Source organism: Chlamydotis macqueenii, chromosome Z, assembly GCF_036417535.1.
Source record: "Chlamydotis macqueenii isolate bChlMac1 chromosome Z, bChlMac1.mat, whole genome shotgun sequence".
Classification (NCBI taxonomy): domain Eukaryota; kingdom Metazoa; phylum Chordata; class Aves; order Otidiformes; family Otididae; genus Chlamydotis; species Chlamydotis macqueenii.
The window spans coordinates 36160747-36179969 of NC_141593.1; the positions used below are offsets into that span (position 1 = coordinate 36160747).

General features: G+C 37.9%; 1 protein-coding gene across 2 annotated transcripts in view; it reads right to left on the reverse strand.

Moving 5' to 3' along the window:
• The window catches only part of PCSK5 (proprotein convertase subtilisin/kexin type 5), a 260397-nt gene that overhangs the window by 21028 nt on the left and 220146 nt on the right, over positions 1 to 19223 (reverse strand). For both annotated transcript variants that reach the window (XM_086770052.1, XM_086770051.1), the window contains exons 25-27: positions 9057 to 9099; positions 8052 to 8194; positions 6624 to 6824 (exon numbers count right to left, since the gene is read on the reverse strand). In XM_086770052.1, coding sequence (XP_086626178.1) covers positions 6624 to 6824; positions 8052 to 8194; positions 9057 to 9099 — 387 coding nt within the window. The remainder of the gene's footprint in view (positions 1 to 6623; positions 6825 to 8051; positions 8195 to 9056; positions 9100 to 19223) is intronic.

Here is a 19223-nt window from a genome sequence, read left to right on the forward strand (position 1 = left end):
CCGGTCTCCACATGGACATTGAGCCGTTGACCACCACTCTCTGAGTCTGGCCATCCTGCCAACTCCTTATCCACTGAGTGGTCCGTCCATCAAACCCATGCCTCTCTAGTTTAGAGAGAAGGATGTCATGACAGACAGTGTCAAAACTTTGCACAAGTCCAGGTAGATGATATCTGTTGCTTGTCCCTTGTCCACTAATGCTGTCACCCCATCATAGAAGGGGTGACACTACCAAATTGGTCAGGCACGATCTGCCCTTTGTGACGCCATGTTGGCTGTCACCAACTACCTCCTTGCTTTCCATGTGCCTTAGCATGGTTTCCAGGAGAATCTGCTCCATGACCTTGCCAGGCACAGAGGTGAGGCTGACTGGCCTGTAGTTGCCCAGGTCCTCCTTGTTCCCCTTTTTAAAAATTGGGGTTATGTTCCCTTTCTTCCAGTCATCGGGAACGTCACCAGACCACCATGACTTTTCAAATACAATAGCCAGGGCCTTGGCAATTTCATCTGCCAGTTCCCTCAGGACCCACGGATGGATCTCATCAGGTCGCATGGACTTGTGCATCTTCAAGTTCCTCAGATGATCCCGAACCTGCTCTTCGAGTACAGTGGGCGGTTCTTCACCCTCGCAGTCCCTGCTTGTGCCTTCCACAGCTTGGGTGGTGAGACAAAAGCCCTTTTCAGTGAAGACTGAGGCAGAAAAGTCATTGAGTACCTCAGCCTTCTCCATGTCCTGGGCAACCAGGACACCGGTTTCCTTCTGGAGGGGGCCTACATTCTTCTTGGACTTTCTTTTGTCCCCTACGTAACTATAGAAGCTTTTCTTGTTGCTTTTTATATCCCTGGCCAGATTCAATTCTGTCAGGGCTTTAGCCTTCCTGTAAGAATATTCCTTTTAGAAGGTAACCTGTCTAGCTTTTACAGTGTGTAGTGAGATGTGATTTGAATGTGATCCAGTTGAGATGCTACTTAGTTTGTTAGATTTTATTCTGCGCATGGCACTGGCCTTGCAACACTGACACAGTCATGAATAAAACCACAAAAACAGGTTACGTATCTCCATGAGGTAATTACAATTATAGAGATACAGTAAAACATGAAAACAATATATATATATGATAAAATACTGGACCTATCCTATTTTGAGGACTTATGGGAACTGTAAATTCAAGGAAACTATAGGAGTGCTGAGAAGTAAATCACAATCCCCAATAGCCATTAATTCCCAATCTAGTTATCTTCTAACAACGATAGTATTACTTCACAAACAAATAGCTAGAATATGAAATTGACATGCCTAAGAACATATGGGATAATGAATCATTTTTACTAGCCTTTAGCAACCTGAATTTTCACATACGGATGATGCTTAAAAAGGTCTCCTACCTCTTCCCGTGATGCTGTAATTCTGCACTCTAAATGTCATAACATTTTCACATTCGGAAGACTGTGACCCATTGTTTCCTCCTGCAGATTTCTCTACCGTCTTCTGGCCACCCCATTCCTTTCTTTTTTCCCTTCCATATTCTGAGACCTTTATTTGTACATCTGCATAGCTGCATTAACATCCTTTTAAATAATCCTTTTAAAGCCTGAATTGTTGTTTTGTCTCAACTAGTAAATTTTTACTGGTTTTGTTTTACTCTGTATTGAAGAAAAGGAAAATTTGCAAGAGGGTTGCAATTGGTCAATGGCTGCTTCTGGGAAGTTGCTCTTATTATTGGGGGTGGTACATAATAGCAAACAGAACAGGCTGCTATTTAACTGTGTAATTTACTACAGCATATATTATCTGCATGTAAAGAAGCACATATTCCATTTTCAGTTTGCATCAGAAACAGACCTCATTCCACAGCCATTTTTTTTTCCTTTTGTGCTTTTCAGAAGAATGTGGTAGACTAAAGCATGTAACCAAGGAATGAACGAGTTTTTAGGGTGCAGTATTTACAGTGAACAGGCAAAATGAAGACCTGACCATAACTTGCAAAACATCTGATCCAGTTGAAAGGGTGTGTGAATTCACTTGGTGAATCAAGCTTACACTAGTGTGTCTCCTGGCTTCCAAAGTAATTTCATCATCTGGTACACGAGATAAAATACAGATGTTTCTCACCAGAAACACAGAGCTTGATGTCTTTTCTTCTTTATTTCTTTTTTTTTTTCTTTCTTTCTTTCTTGGCTTGCCCTGTCTTTTTAAAAGCCTGCATAACAGACATGGTCTGTTTCATTATTTCAGACCTCATTATGACTTATTAATAATTTTTGATACGAGTTGAACTGTTTGCCTAGCAGAGTATACCCCCAAAGTAAATATTTTAGAAAGTTGTTTTTTATGGAATATTTTAGTTGTTGGAGTGTGTGCTCATAAAAATTCATAAGACTGGTCTGTCATATATCCTTGCATGAGAAATAGAAGTGAAATCTTAAACTTAAAAAAAAAAGTGTATTTCACATTCACAAAGGTTTTAATCCTCACCTAGATGGACTAGTCTCTCAAAAGAAAGTCAGACTCTATGTTGGTTTCTCTGTGTTTCTCTGTTGATGTTCTACCCTTTTATTTATGTTAGCCTTGGAACCAAACAGAACAACAATCTTTGTTTCCCAAAACTCACTTTGTCCCATATGGTAACCAACAGAGTCACTAAAAGCACAGTGGAACCCACTGAATCCCTGTGGCTGGAAGAGCCAAAGAGAAATGCATTTATTATTTATAAATACAGTCTAATACCTCAACTCTCTGTTAGTAAGATTTATAAAGAAAACGAGTAAATAGAAGTCTAACGTGGTAAAAGATGATGTAAACTACCAGAATTGGAAATATTTGCTATCTTCCTAGTTGCATTGTCTTCCTGCATTGTCTGAAGCAGGACGTGTGCTGAGGATAATCTTGGTGCGATGTCATCTTCATTCCTATGACAGGAATGAGGTTGTTTATTTCATCCTTGGCCCCTATGCCCAGCTCAGTTCTCTAAAGTTGGAGGACTAATAATTGCCTGGCCTGTATTCTTTAATTAGAGTCTTTAGGCCACTGAAGCTCAGGGGAAGCTTTGCCGTGGTGCTGCACAATGTAAATATGTTGAGGACACTGAGTACCCAGAAGCATATATTGATAAACAGGCAGAGAGGATTAGAGCCAAAAGCCAAATCTCAGCCAGAGTTTTGCCCACACTGGGCTGGTGAACACACGTTAAAGTATTCTAGTATCCCCTGCAGAATGAACAATCTTCTTGGACCATTGCTGTGCTGCACGACAGGCTGCCCTTAGAAACAGAGTTTGACAATAGATGAGATGAAAGATCCTTCTATTTTATTAAGAGGAAGTAACCCTGGAGAAAATAAAAGTAGCTATAAACAAGCTAAAGAACTTTAAAAAAAGTGACCTGGCATGAAATATTTGGAGATCCGTTCAGAGGAAGCAGTGAAAAACTTGAAGCCATGACTTTGCACCCATATATGAAAGAAAAAGTATTTTCTTTGTACCCATAATCTTCTTTAAAATAAATAAGGGAAAAGGGGAGGCCTTAAAGTAAATGCTTAAGAAGTTTTGGAGAGGAATCATTGTTACAAGCCTGGGGAGTTTTTCTGTACAGGTATGCCAGCCAGAATCATCACTGACAGTAAGTTTCAAGGAACACAGATAGGTTTTCATTTTGTCCATTCTTGTACTGATCCTACAACATTGTTGAACAAAGCAATAAAAGACAGTGGCTAACTCTCCCAGATTTTATTGGTTTTCATAGAGCTTTTGACAATAAAGAAAATAACTGTAACAGATAATGAAACTATGTTTCTTTCCCCCCATCCCCTCCTTTTAAAATTATCCACGTATTTCTAAACATTATCAGGGTGTGAAATGTACTGCAGTCTCTGACTAGGACTACTCTATTGGTGTGATGTACTGCTAGAGTTAAATGTGGTCTCGTCCTGCCTGACTCCGTTATTTTTCACTAAAGATCTTCAGCATGGAATAAGAATTTCAAATATAGATGGTACAGTTGGAAATCTGAACTCAGCTATCTGTCTTTTGAGTATATCAAAAGAAATCCGTGAAGGAGTGATATTCTAGACAAAAAATCAGCCATTTAGATTTTGTTGTTAATTAGCAAATGAAAATGACTGTTACAATAACCAGATGATCCTACAGTATCTGAGCAAGGAACCTCACAAACTGTTGACAAATGTAGTTATTCAGGGTGTAACTTCAGTAAAGACAGTGACAACATCATTAACATTTTGACTTGAAGGTTACTACTGTTTGGAAGCCTACCCTGGTGAGAAAAGACTCAAGGTATCACCAAGTTCAACTTGGTTCACTTAGCACAGCTGTTGTCACACTGTGGGAATCTTGGCGAGTCTATTCAAGAGAAGGTGAGGAGCCTCCTTCCCTGGGCTCTCATCACCAGCTGCAGCAAAAATCCTGTGACTTTGGAGCAGTCATTAACGTTCAGGCTGGTACAGCTCTGAGACAGATGTGTCTTACAGTTTGAAATGCCCCTAAGTAAGATGTATTTTAGCTACTGGAAGGAAAGAGAAATGGTATGCAAAATGGAGAGAAAGAGGTTTCACAGCACAGCAATGCTGATATATACAGAACTGCATCAGTTGCCTGCTCAAAAGAAAAAACCTGACAATGAGTCACCTCTTTTGACAGTGTGAGAAGTAGATAACCAATAGATAGACCAGACTACAGATGTGCTCATTCAATGGCACTGATGTAGATAGTCTCAAACTGAAAAAATGCTTACTCGTATGGATGAAACAGAAGAAAATGCATGGAAAAGACCAACTTTCTATTAATATTTCTCCTTTTTAGGTCTCTCTGATCTTTTTTTGAAGTGAAGAGATGTTATTCCTTTTGATACAACATTTCTCTGTACATAGGCAATGAATAGAAATGATCAATATTTTTTTCTGAAAATATTTGTTAGAGTATTTTAATTTTTAATTCAAGGTCATATAGATCTAAGGGTAGTCACTCTTTGATGTGTTTGAGTCAAATAAAGACAAGAATCAGAAGAAAATTGGTATTTGATAGAAAAACATATCTGGAAGGGACCCTAAGTAATCTGTTCTCTTGCTCCACTCAGTAAACATCCCTGTGAGATGCTTTTCATATGTTCTTAAAGACTCTTAGTGATGGAAATCTCTAAACCTTCACAAAGATTCTCCTATTACTTCATCGTGCCATTTGAAAGTCCCTTTTTTTTCCCGATGCCAAATATAAAACTCTCTTTCTGCATTTGAAGTCCTGTTATCTGCACTTAGAGAGACCGGATCTATTGCAGTCTTCCTTGTGATTGTGTTCCTAGGAGCTTTCTCATTTAGTCCCAAGCCCCTCATTTATCCCCACCTTTCATTCTAAATATTTTTTCCCCTAGATTTCTGGGGATGCTCACTGTTTCCTCTCTATTTGGCCCACTTATTTCTTTAAACGCTGTGCCCAAAACTGAATGTTATTCTGGTTGTTGTTTTACAACTATAAAGGTAGTGAAAGGATTATGTGACACTGACTTTTCTCCTTGTTTACAGTGATCAGCAAAGCAGCTATTGAAACTCTAGAGGAAATTTTACCATTTGTTGGAGGGCATGGTGTACATATTGTTAAAAAGTGCCTCTTGCAATCCTAACTATTGAGATTCCACCTGCTGCAGAGGTTTCACTTAAAAAGTATGCATACTCATAGCAAATGGGTTTTAATTTGCGTGAGAAATTCACCATTAGCACTGTCTCATTTGGTAACGTAATCTATTCAGTTGTGCTTTATATAATTGACATAATGGGAACAACAAATATTTTGCTACGCACTTCTCGTATAATGCTTTTGTAATAAGAAATTTGTGACAGTATTGGGATGCATTTGAAGATGCTTATGAAGGAAAATAATTTTAAAAATTAATACAAATATTTCCCTTCAAATCTTTAAATTTTCAAAACTTTTTCCTTCTAAACCCTTCATTTTTCTGAACAGAGAATTGTTTTTCCCATGCTATACATGAGGGGACCAAGAAAGAACTGATTATTTTGTGAAGGTTGTGGAAATGGCCAAGGCAGGATACGAACTCTAGAACGCAGCTCTACATCCTATGTTTGATGCCTTAGACAGTGGTGCATGCCTGCAATGGGGGAAGAAGGGAAAAGAAGAAAGCTTGCTTTTACACACACACTACACATAGAGAGAGACACATATTTGATTATTTTCCATTTCCTCCAGCTTACATTCACTTCTGTGTAGTGAATCAGTAGCCACAAAGCTGGTCTAAAACATAGCCTATGAAGCTCCCAACACTTTAGATAAGGAACTCCAGTACCTTAACCTATTATCTATCTTTTATATTTTTCATCTCTTTTTGTCTTTTTGTCTTTTAGTTTTTAATATTTTATCTATCCAGATACCACAACTCTCGGATAAGGAGCACCTAAGTTGTATTAAAGTGTTATGCTATTTGCCGGAAGATGAATTTCACTCTGTGAAACCACTATATTTGTCAGTGAACTTTAAAAATTACAATGAGTTTGTCAGAAGCACAGTTTCATACAAGCTGCAAGATCTTGATATCCTCTTTCTTAAACTTTTAGTAGTCTTCAGAGAAACAGAAAAGATCAAGGGATCCGTTGCAACTTACCACTCCAGAACTTCCCATTGGGTGGAGAATTTCTTGGATTCAGACACTGCCCACGGGATAGCTGGAAACTGCTTTTGCACCCAGTGCAGTTCTCATAGCTGTACCCAACACAAGTTGCACAGCTCCTGTGGCAAGGTTCACATTCTCTGGAAATGTCATCAGTGAAGAAGCCATGTCCACACTCACTCACACAGGTGCCATCTGCAGCAGAAACACAGCCTAGTATCATGGTGTCTACTGACCCCTGTCAATCCTGACAAGGAGGTACTGCACCTATAGCATCTCTCTATCTCCGACAAGAAACAGTTTAAGAAAAAACTAGTATGTGAGAACCCATTAAACTTTTGTAGCTATATAAACTCTGGTTTTTTTCACTGTGGAACCTAAATTCAACTCATTTGCCTATGCAAACTTCAAAAACTTCAAACCAATCTGCACTTAAATTTATATCTAGATCCATATGCTAAATCCTGTCGCATACAAATCTTATGAAAGTCCAAATCTGGATAAAAATTTTATGGTTGAGTTGCAATTATTATACTCACCCAATATAAAAACCTAAGTCCAGAATTCCGTAAGATTGTCAGATATATGCAAATTTTGATGATTGGAGGAGTCTCTAGTTTCTGGTGAATATAAAGCTAAAGTCAGGTAAATCTGATTCAGTTTAAGGACTGGCATACTGTAGCAAAACTCCTAGAAGTTGTTCCATTTATTGATAGGTTTTTGAGCTTCTTCCAATTTCAATTAGAAAAAACGTAGGCCACGAGACCACCACAGGTTGTGACCACAAAGTTTTCCATGAGTGTGATGCTTTTGTACTCCGCTACTGGGCACCTTCAACAGGCAACGCACAAGAATACCATAACCTCAGGATTTCCTGTGATTCATATTTGGCACCATGTCTGAACCAGACCTGCCTGATTTATAGGTTTGTAATAAAGGTAAGAGATTCCTAGTCTTCTGTGAATCTGCTGTGGAATTTAGTGGTTTTAACTGAGCTCGTTTCAGAATGTGTAAGGCTCGTTACTCTATGCAGACCCAAAAGTCAGAGTAAAACTAGACTTGCAAATAAAAAAGTTTCCATGCTTTCTGTGAGTTAAAAACCCCTCCTTTCATAAAGTCTGAATCAAATACAGGATTTTTTGTATTTGCCCGAAAGAGTGGAAATGCATTAAAAACAGTACTAGGAAAAAAAATAAAAGTGGAAATCTGTAGTCAAGTATATGGAGCCTCTGAACCAGACGGCACCATTGGCTAACATAACTACCTTATGTTAATGCAAAGGACCCGACTCTGCAAAGTTCTGACTCCCCTCAGCCTCCACAGAAAAGATTTATGAATTTGAGAAGTTGTCTCCAGGCTCTTTCTCTATAGCAAAAGTCTAAAATACTTTTGTATGTATGCCATACTTGGTACTTTGCTTACCTGAGAGATAAAAGCCTTCACTGCACGAGTCACACTTGTCCTTGTCACAGCTGTCACAGTTGCTAGGACACTCTCTGCACTGCAGAGAACTTTCATCTCTGTAGGTATTTTCTGGGCAGTATTTATAGCAATGCTGCTTATACCTGTAAAATAAAGTAGAACAACATTAGCGAGTTTCTTTCGAATCATTGAGTTTCTTTTCTGTATGTTCCTAGGTATAGTAATGGCAAAGCTCTATTCTCATCCTAATGAACAGAAATTATTCCTCTAATGAAGGATTCAAAATGTATTTGTGGTTATGTTATTTATTCAACTGGCAAACATGAACAAGTCACGTTTTCTAATCTCAGGGTTCTTAAATATAACAAATTTGATTTTCTTTTTAAACATAAGCACAAAAATGAATGCATGCTTAATTAGAAATTACTATATTGTGATTGTAAAGAGCTGATGGCTAGTAAGAATATCTAATCCAATGCCATTGTTTATAGCTAGCCTGAACAGCCTTTTAAACAACGTTTTCTTTTGTCATGGTAATTTTTACACAGATCTCTTAACTGTCTCTTTGAAAAGCAGTACAGTTCTTCTCTTCCCTCTGTTAAAGTTAAACTTTCAATTAATCTATTTTTTTTCCTTTGCTTAACCCCCTTACATTTTTCAGTGTGCCTGCTGAACTGTAAACACCAGAACTGAACACAATATACTAAGAGTGTACTAGTTCCAAATCCAGAGGAACTGTTTCACTTTCAGACCCTTTGTGTTACATATTCCTTTCTTCATATATATGCAAAGTTCACATCAGACCGTAAGTTTTAAAAAGCCTTGATGGTGAGTGATTGGCTAATTTTTCAGCATGTCCCAAGACTTTTTCCAAAGTTACTGTTCTCAAATAGGCAATACTTAAAAAGAATGGGATAACATACACAGCACAGATGTATGTGGTGAAGCACATACTTTTGCTTTAGAAAAATGTATGGGCGTAAAGACCTATACAGCTGTACTTACATATAATAGTTCTGAATGCAAGCTATACAGATTCTTGGGTCATCTGAAATTAAAAATGTGAAATTATGTAAATAATATTCAGAGTTAAAACCAGAATGCAAAAAACCAATTATTGCTACTATTTTTATGTTTATATTTCTTACATTAAAATCACTATAGCCATAACTAGAACATCATTATCTCTGAACCTGTGTTTACATTTTTTGAAGATAAACTCTTCCACAGTCAGGTCCTAGTCTGTATTTTTGCAGTGACTTCTGGCTTTTAAGTCCTAAGTATAAGGTACGTAGAAGGTGCTGAGTGCTTAGGCAGTGCTCTTCTGAAAAGAGCTCAGGTTGGGCAAAATGAACTCTTAAAAGCAGACTCTAAGTTATCCAAATCTGTGATTTCGTTCTATTTCTTTATTTGCTGCAGATATAAGGTAAATGCATTTGGCATTTCTAAAAGCAAACTTCTCAAAAACATGTAAGTAATCAGTTTATCCTTAAGAATCTTGAGCTAGACAAATGCTGGGAGGGGTGGGGAGGACGGCTTTTGAGTAAACTTTCTCATTAGAAAACTAATTTTTGCATTGAAAAATTTTGTTGAATGAACAGAAAAATTGTTGTACAACTTCTTAAAACTGTTACCATGATAGATATGACTTTATGCTCACATGAAGGGAAGAATATTTTCTGTAACATTCAATTATCTTCTACTAGGTTTCTGTTTCTTTTACCTTACTCAAATATCCCAAAGGGAGCAGAATGGAAGGAAATAGAACAACCTGGGTAAATGTATTTATAAACTGTTCTACTATGAAATGCCTATACATTATTTTTGAGATTAATAGTACTCATAAGGCAAAATTTTCACTGAGTCTGTTTGAACTGTGTCTACAATAAATCACACTTTACACCTGCAAACTTATTAGGGAACACGCACTTGGTTTTGCAAGTAGTTTTAGCAATTTATTTATGAGGTGTAAGGTTTTACCCAGAAATGTTGCAGATCTGTGAAAATGTTCTCTTTACTGTGTAGAACACAATAGAAACAACAATAACCTGATCTAGTGTTCTTTGCATTAGATTTTATGTTAAGACAGAAAATAATCTTAAACTATGAAAATATTTTCTGTGAAGTCTTTCTTGACTTCTAGATAAAAGACACTTGGTTTGTCCAGAGCTGCTTTTTGAACGATTTCTGAAATACTAATATTGTTTCCGAGTACGGACACTTCCCGAGATATTTTTTTCTCCAATTTATTTGTGTGTTGTTTTTTTTTTTTCCTTACAGTGTTTATAGAGCACTGTTAAAAGCCAAATTGATATGGTGATAAATAAGTGTTTTTATACCTTTTGAAAATTATTAAGGTATTGGCACATACAGTCCTTATGTTTCATTGATGGAAAGAATAGAATAGACATCAAAGGGACATTGTTAAAATTGCTGGGGTTGCTTGCGGTTTTAGTAACTAACTCTCCGTGTACTTTCTGGGTTTTATGGAGAAAGGACTCTTTCCCTTCCTGCCTGTGGGAGGTTATGATGACATTTTTCTTTCCTAACTGCCCTCTCAGTTTTGACTGTATGGAGGACTATCTATACAGCTCAAGTTGGACAGATCTCAGCCATAATTGCAAACAAAGACACAATGTCTGGGTGTCCTCTGGAAAGAGATTAGAAAAATTATTAAGTAAGTGACCATTAAGTAAAGACCATGTATTTTGAGTTGGTTTAGGATCTAAGAGAAAGTATCTAGGAATGAATGGGTAAAAATAGTTTGTTTAGATTGTGGATTGGAATACATGTTGTGGAAAGGGAAAAAAATATATCACAAATAGCTCTTGCATTCTGCTGCTTACACAAAATTTAAACAGAAGTGGTAATAGTAAATAACTTACTAGAAGGCCACAAATTTCACAGGAATAGCCGATTTGCTGTATTTCACTTGGAAATGCACTGAGTCATTCTTCAAACCTAAGATTTTGGAGACGGGGGAAGAATTTCTTGACAATTTTGCAAAATTAGGCTAGTGTGGCCTAAGTTCATTTGCCAATTTGTCTACTACAGGATGTTATTTATCAACCCTTGCTGAACCATTGTTTTTCTCTTACCCACTAAATTAAAGCTCTTCTACCTTCTATATTTAGTCATAGTTTCTGAATTTAAACTGTTGAGAAATAATGAACATAGTTTAGAAAGGAATGCAAAGAAGACACAATCTCATTGGAAGCAGAGAGAAAACTAAATATGCAACTATTCCTGCAATCGCAAATTTGATATTCAACACATCCTATGCTTCCAAAATCTTGGGAATTAATTTTAAGAATGAACTAAGTCTAGAGAATTTTATGGATATATAAGCAGTTCATTAACAGTGGCTCCTTTAAAATCTGCCACAATCAGTTCTTGGACTAGCAGTAACAAACACCCTATATTTACTGAGATCTTCACTTGCCCATAAAACAACAAGATTTCTGTGATGCAAAGTGGGTTGCTTGGTATGTCATATTTCAAAAGGCTTTTTGACATGAAAACTGCTAATATTTTATCTATATTTTACAGTTTTCATTTGCATTGATATCCACTACATTAAGCCTATGCCACTCTTTTGAAGACAGAAACAAAAGTGATGTTGGTAGTATTGGAAATAAGATTTTAAAATATAAGGCCTCAGACACAAACAAGTCCTCTGTTTCTGATTTTATTGCAGTTTTCTTAGATAAGTAAAGATCACCTAGAGTTCATAGCAAAAGTAATTTGTTTTTTTTCCTTGTCTATAACAAACTGATACTCCTGTTCCCTCCTTCACCCCATACCCTTCTCAAGTACAGTACGTTTGGAGTGCAGCTATGTTATAATACAGAAATAGTATGTGCAAAGATTAAACATTCATGCATTCTGTTGGAACTCTCTTGATTTGAAATGAATTAGTGTTTTTTTTCTACTCCAGGAGGGAAGTACGGGCATTAGCGTTACAAGCATAGCACTGTTGGGCTGGAAGGGTATTTTTTTTCAAATATGAAGGGGAACACTGTAAGTTTTTTTTTTTTTTTCAGTATTACTGTAGAGGTTAATGAAATATTTAGTGCCTAAGTTCATCTATATTAAAAACAAGCTCCAGTGCATTTTGGAAATCTTTGTCACTGTTTCACTGTGTTTGAGTGTCTGTGGTATTCAGACAGATCCTCATTCTGGAAGTTTTACAAGGCTAGCCAACTGTACTTCTGAGTGGCACTTACTGAAAATATCCTGTCTAATTAGACCCAGCTCTTGCAATGACTTGTATGCATGCTTGACTTTATCTACTGTATGCAGTAAAGCTGGGAGTTGAAGTTAAGTGCAAGGGTACATTTTGCAGGATCTATATTTAGACTGTAACTTTTATTTTAGCTTCCTGTTTTGTTTATGAACCTTTAAAAATATAAAATTTCTTGAACTATTTATTGGCTCAACTGTAAGCCTAGAATGTGCTGAATACACTCAAATATATTTTTTTTTTTTTTGTGTTCAGGAGAAGTTCAGGCACAAATGCAGGCTGGGCAGAGAATGGATCAAGAGCAGCCCTGAGGAGAAGGACTTGGGGGTGCTGGTGGACGAGAAGGTCAGCATGAGCCAGCAATGCGCCCTTGTGGCCCAGAAGGCCAACCGCATCCTGGGCTGCATCAAGAGGAGTGTGGCCAGCACGTTGAGGTGATTCTCCCCCTCTACTCTGCCCTGGTGAGACCCCACCTGGAGTACTGTGTCCAGTTCTGGAGCCCCCAACACAAGAAGGACATGGACCAGTTGGAGAAGGTCCAGAGGAGGGCCACAAAGATGATAAGAGGGCTGGAGCACCTCTCTTATGAGGACAGGCTGAGAGAGTTGGGGCTGTTCAGCCTGGAGAAGAGGAGGCTCCAGGGAGACCTGATAGCGGTCTTCCAGTACCTCAAGGGGTCCTACAAGAAAGATGGGGACAAACTCTTTAGCAGGGCCTGTTGTGATAGGACAAGGGGTAATGGTTTTAAAATAGAGGGAGGTAGATTTAGATTGGATATTAGGAAAAAATTTTTTACAATGAGAGTTGTGGAACACTGGAACAGGTTGCCCAGAGAGGTGGTGGAAGCCCCATCCCTGGAAACATTCAAGGTCAGGCTCTGAGCAACCTGATCTAGTTTGGGATGTCCCTGCTCCTTGCAGGGCAGTTGGACTAGATGACCTTTGAAGGTCCCTTCCAACTCTAACCATTCTATGATTCTGTGATTCTATATTCACTGCCTGGAACTTAATCCCTGGTTTACCTTTCTTTTCCAGTTTAATTAAATGTAATGACTGAAAATGATTTTCTATTACATTACAGTTTTCCTTTAAGGGCCAGCCTGCAGAGTAATTGCTTAATTTCAACAGTTACTTTTACATTGCCCTGAACAATAATTTACAATAAACTAAAAAAAAAGTACTATAAATTGAAATATATCACCAACAAGGGTAATTATATATTTTAACTACTGTAGACTTTTTTTTTCCTTCAGTTTTTATGATATCTCAATTAAAATAACTGAAATGTACAATCCAAATATAACAAGATTTTTTAATAAACATGGGCCCAACTGAAACCTCGGCTTTCAGTAAGCCTTAAAAATGAAGATTTCTGTTGTGAAACCAAGGACTCTGGTTTGGATCTTCTAGTTTGTGTGAGAGGGTATTTGTTTGTCTGTGTCTTTTTGTTGCTTTTTCACTTCTTTTTCTTTTTTCTATGAGTTTTGTCAGTAAATCAGCTTTATCTTCTTTCTTCCAATTTCTGACATTATAATTTATTTTGATAAGTCATGTTACCAGGAAGTGGGAGACACAGGCTGGATTCTCTTGTCAGTTATATTTATATGGGGGAAAAGTAGTATCAGTATTTGCTTTCGCCAAAAACTTTGGTTGAGCTAAGATATTTAATGAATTAGAAACATACGAATTTTTAAAGCATAAAGGAAAAGATATTTTGAATAGACTTCAGCTCTTCCAAAAACGTACCTTTACTAAAACTAAATCTAGCTTTTTGTAATTTTTTTTTTTCTAAGTTAAAGCTACCCTTAATTAGGATGAAACTGAGGCAAATAAAACAAAAAAATGTTCTAAGTGTTATCTTTGCTGTCAAGCTAGTTAACTGAAAAATTACAGAGCTCTAATCTCTATTACCTTGCTCTGAAAGAGGAATAATGTTACTTGCTGCTATTGTATTTCATTGACAAATTAAAAGGAACAACGCATATTTTCCTGTTACAATAAGGATTTTAATATGTTTTCATCAGAAGCAGAAATGAAGTGCAGATAAGATGAAATGAAACCAAAGTTTAGCATTATAATATGTGTTACCTGAAATAGATCCATGGTTTGTATGACTGAAGTGAAATGTTGATAATACGTAAATACTTGTGTGTGTGTTGGTAAATGCATCAAATTTTGTGCGAGATTTCAATGAGAGAAAGTTATGAGATCAGGAAACTTTAAGGAACAGAAAATTTAAAAAACTTACTTAAAAAAAAAATATTGGGTCAGAAGGCTCTAGTCTCTCACCAGACATAGTTGACCAGTGCTGCAGTGAGATTTACATCACACATGAAGCTCAAGAATGTGCTATCAACCAGAGAAGTTACTGCTTACAGGGCTACAAAGAAAGACTAGTGGTTTATTCTTACTCCTAGTAAAACAGAAGGTAAGAGTACTTCAACAGAAATGAAATCAGAACATCAGCAGTACTATATAAGAATTAAGAAAGGGCATTCAGTTTATTTGTCTTAGATTTTATTCTATCACTCGGATGTTATGTTCTTTTGTTCTTACTCTACTGGCTATTGTTTCCACCTATCAAAATCTCAATGTGATGATTTCAAGAAGCATGAAAGCTGCATATTACTAAACCCGAACTTTCTGTGAGTTGAGGTGCATTTTCTGTACACACATTATGCTGAGATGGTCTCTTATGTTTGAACAGTTTCTTACTACACAGGTAGTTCCTCTAAGTGAATACCATTACCCAAAGAGTGCTCTCCTACAAGCAAGAATGGAGACTGCAGGCCAGAGGTCCTGAATTTACACCACAGACATCAATGCAGATTTTACCACTAATTTGAACAGCCGGATACTATTGGTCCTCCATTAACAAAACATATTTATGCAGGCAGGACTCATGGGAAGCATCTTCTCTATACAGGGAAAATCCAAAAATCCAAGATTGGCTCTGCTACAGTCAATAAGTGGTTCTGTAATAAAACTCCTTATTCAAAACATCAAGACTCTGCGCTTGAGGGTGGTATAAACCCAAAGAATTTAAACAAGTACATACTGAGGTAGACTTGGAGAGGAGAGGAGAGGAGAGGAGAGGAGAGGAGAGGAGAGAAGAGGAGAGGAGAGGAGAGGAGAGGAGAGGACACTGTCCCAATGCTTCTTAAACACTAAGAGGCTTAGGGCATCGACCACCTCTCTAGGAAGCCTGTTCCCATGCTTGATCACCCTCTCAGTAAAGAAATGCTTCCTAATGTCCAGCCTGAACCTTTCCTGGTACAGCTTGAAGTCGTTCCTATGCATCCTGATGCTGGATCCCAGGGAGATCAGCACCTCCCTCTTCATCTTCTCTCCTCAGGAAGCTGTAGAGAGCAATGAGGTTGCCCCTCAGCAAACGAGACAAACTCAGAGTCCTCAGCCGCTCCTCATAGGACATGCCTTCTGGCCCTTCTACTAGCTTTGTTACCCTCCTCTGGACATGTTCAAGGACCTTAACATTGTTCTTAAACGATGGGGCCCAGAACCACACACAGTACTCCAGGTGAGGTCACACAATGCTAAGTACAGTGGGATAATAACCTCCTTTGAGTGGCTGGTTATGTGGTGTTTGACGCACCCCAGGATGTGGTTGACCTCTTGGCTGCCAGGGCACACTGCTGACTCGCATTGAGCCTGCCGTTGACCAGCACCCTCACATCTCTTTCTGCAGGGCTGTTCTCCAGCTGATTCTCTCATACTTTACACTTGTGTCCAGATTTACTCTGTCCCAGTTGCAGGATCCGTCATTTATTGGTGATTATTAGAAATCAAAGTTCTGGCAGAGGCACCAGTCTTGGAGTCAGGTGTTGATGTCATGGGCTTTCCTGTTTCTTCCAGTGTCTGTCTCTGTTACTGGAAGGGTTAAGGAAAACACTGCCTGTGCTCCTGAATCCTTCAGCATTCTTCCTAGGGTCCTAAATTTTCTTTTGAAAGACCTTGGTCTTTTTGTTGAAATGTCACCAGTAGCCATGTGAATGAGCAGGAGTAAGTAATCATTCTAAGGCTGTACTATCCTCCTCAGTTTTCTGGTGACATCCCTCATCTGGGCCCCGGGGAGGCAGCAAACTTCCCTGAAAAGGGGGTCTGGTCTGCAGATGGTTTAGATTTAGATATTTGTTTTAATGTATTTTTTCTTCAGTAATTCCAGCAGAATGATTCAGCAGCTAAACTTTCTTTACTGCTCTAATTCGTGAAGCTCCTGAACTGCAATTGTTGAAGGAGTAGCAATACATGCTTTGTTTGTCTTTGTAATGTTAGGAGTACATTCATTATTTGGTCAGTGGCTACTGAACTACAATGAACTTTTGGACTGATACAGTACTTTTCTTCTGTGCTTTTATTTCTATGGAGAACCGTACATGAAAATCTGGAGTATTCCGTGTATGCAGAGCTCATGGTTCAGTTTCTTATCCTGTTTTTCCAATAACTTGCCCCAAGCCTGGATTTTACTCAGGAAGTAATTTTCTTTCTCAGAGAAAACAAAATTTAAAGATAGAATGTTTTCTTTTATATATACATCTTACATCTTCAGCGTGCAAGGAAATTCTCTTTTACCTATACTCTAGGAAAGACAACATGCTCTAATGTAATGTTCTACCTACACTGAAGTGTCAGTGTCAGTCTCAGAAAATCAGAGAAGAACAGTTTCTAATCTTGCTGGGCATTCTTTTTGCACAGATAGCATATTCTGACTCCAGAAGCCTGTGGAAACGAGTCCTATTATCTGCAAATCTAAAACCCATTCTGCAAGATTAACCTCTTGGGGAAGATTTACTCTGAGATAAAAAAGGATCCTTATCATAATTTTCTCTGGTATTTTGAAAGCTAAAGTCTATTCATCATCAGGGAAGGTTTGAAGAAATGAAGTTTTCCTTTGTGTTTCTTAGGTTGCTATGGGAACCAGATCACTTTTCAGTCATTAATCATGAGCACAACTGCCAGAATCGCGATCTGTACCTGTGAGCTTGACTCTTTTCACAGCGCTGCCCTTCTAGCTAGCCCACAGGTTCCTTAAATCTTCTCCAAATACCTTTTATCTCACTCCCACTGCCTTATAGACTGTATTTTCCCCCCATCTCACTCTGTATAATGGATCTCATGGAGCGCTTGCATGTTTTTTAGTCTCACTTTCTGACTTTGTAGCTGTATGTTTGCAAATAGACCTTGTAACCCGGACCAAATGAAATAGTTTGGTTCTGGATGACCTGTGAGAGTTTCTCAGGCTTTATCTTGCTAAAACAGAGTCACACTTAGGCCTAAAAGCCTGTTTTGTAGACTTTTATTCTCAGGGACACTGCTCCTTCGGGTTTCTTGGTGTTTGTCTCTTTTGTAAGGTGTCTTTGAAAGACAAAAGTGCAATGGCTATTCTAAACATTCTTCACTCCGCACCTTCACTGAGGAGTACTTTGTCCTTTGTGTTAGCCTTTGAAAATAGTCCTGGAAAAAGACTGGAAAAGCCACATTGCGCTGCTCTCTGCAGAAACCTAGATGTGTCAAAAGGTGATATACATCATATTTTGCTACACGGAGAGGAGGTAATCTCTGGGAAGCCATGAGAAGCATTCCTATTATAACATGTCATACTTTTGCAAGTTGGGTGAGGTGAGTGGAAGTGAATCAGCAAGCAGGTGAGTAAGAACTGGATCAGGAATGTATGGCTCCACGAGAGGACACTGTCAGGAAGGCAAGCAAATTGGGAGAATGTCTGACTTTCACAATCCCTTCTAAGAGGAAGACCTATTGTTCTCTTTATTTCTATGAATTTATCAGTGATCCTCTTGAGCTCCATGTGCTGCAAATATTTAGCTCCTTGATGAACTAGGTGCTCATGTTTGGCATTATTGGTTAATGGTGTGGCAGTTTCTGCTTGTAAAGTGTACATATGCAAGTCAGTAGATGCTGCATACTAGAGAAGTTTGTCAGTTATCAGCTTTATAAATACTCATATTTTGTGTTGGTTCATTATGTAAGTGCAAAAGGGCAAATGCAAACTGTATTATTAAAAAGAGAGTGAGAGCTGAAAGTGTTTGAGAAAACACTTTGGTACATGTGTTGTATTTTAGGAATATAAAATAAAAGCCAGGAATGTTATGTTCTTGAATTGTATTGCTTCTGAAATTCTCTTAGAATAATTAGTTTAAGTGGCTCAAATTCTGCAGTTTTACCTTCTTTTTTTCCTCTTATCCAGGCTATTGACTTATAGCCGACTGCTTTTTAAAAAGGTAAGTTTGACTCTGAAGAAAGTTCCTGAAACTCATTACAGTTTTAAGAGACTAGAGAAAATATGAGTGGTATTCTGAAATTATCTAAATCTGTGATTAAGTGAACTTACATTGAAAGGTGAAAGGTAGAAGCTGCAATAGCACAGAGAAAATCATCCTCCTTAATAACATTTCTTCAGCAGAACTTTCTCTTTTGAAAGCTGCCTTTGTTGAGGAAATTTAATTTAATTTTGTAGACTTCATGGTGTTCTTTGGTGCTCACCAGAAGACATTAAAATTTAATCGTGGCTTAATGGTCAGAGATGATGAAGACTTGTAGTTCCCATGGTTCTATCTGCATCAGAAGGAGCAATAGCTCATTACTGCTCTAGAAAGTAGGCCCAGAGTATCTGAAACCATGTTATGATACTTGAGGTATGAAAGTAATAAAGATGATCTTGAAAGTGTGTACCTGAAGTTTGCCCAGTGTACTTTCTTAGACACTTTGTCCAATTTTGTGTATGCTTTTGCTTGCACAGCAGTAGGTATTACAGCTTGTAAGAATTTCGAATTAAACATACATATTGAAGTCACCCTTAAGACTTGACTTGTCTTTGGCTCTCACTTTTGATTTCAATGCCTGTGCAAGACTCTGACTTTCAGATCTCTTGGGATGCCATGTGCTTGAGCATGC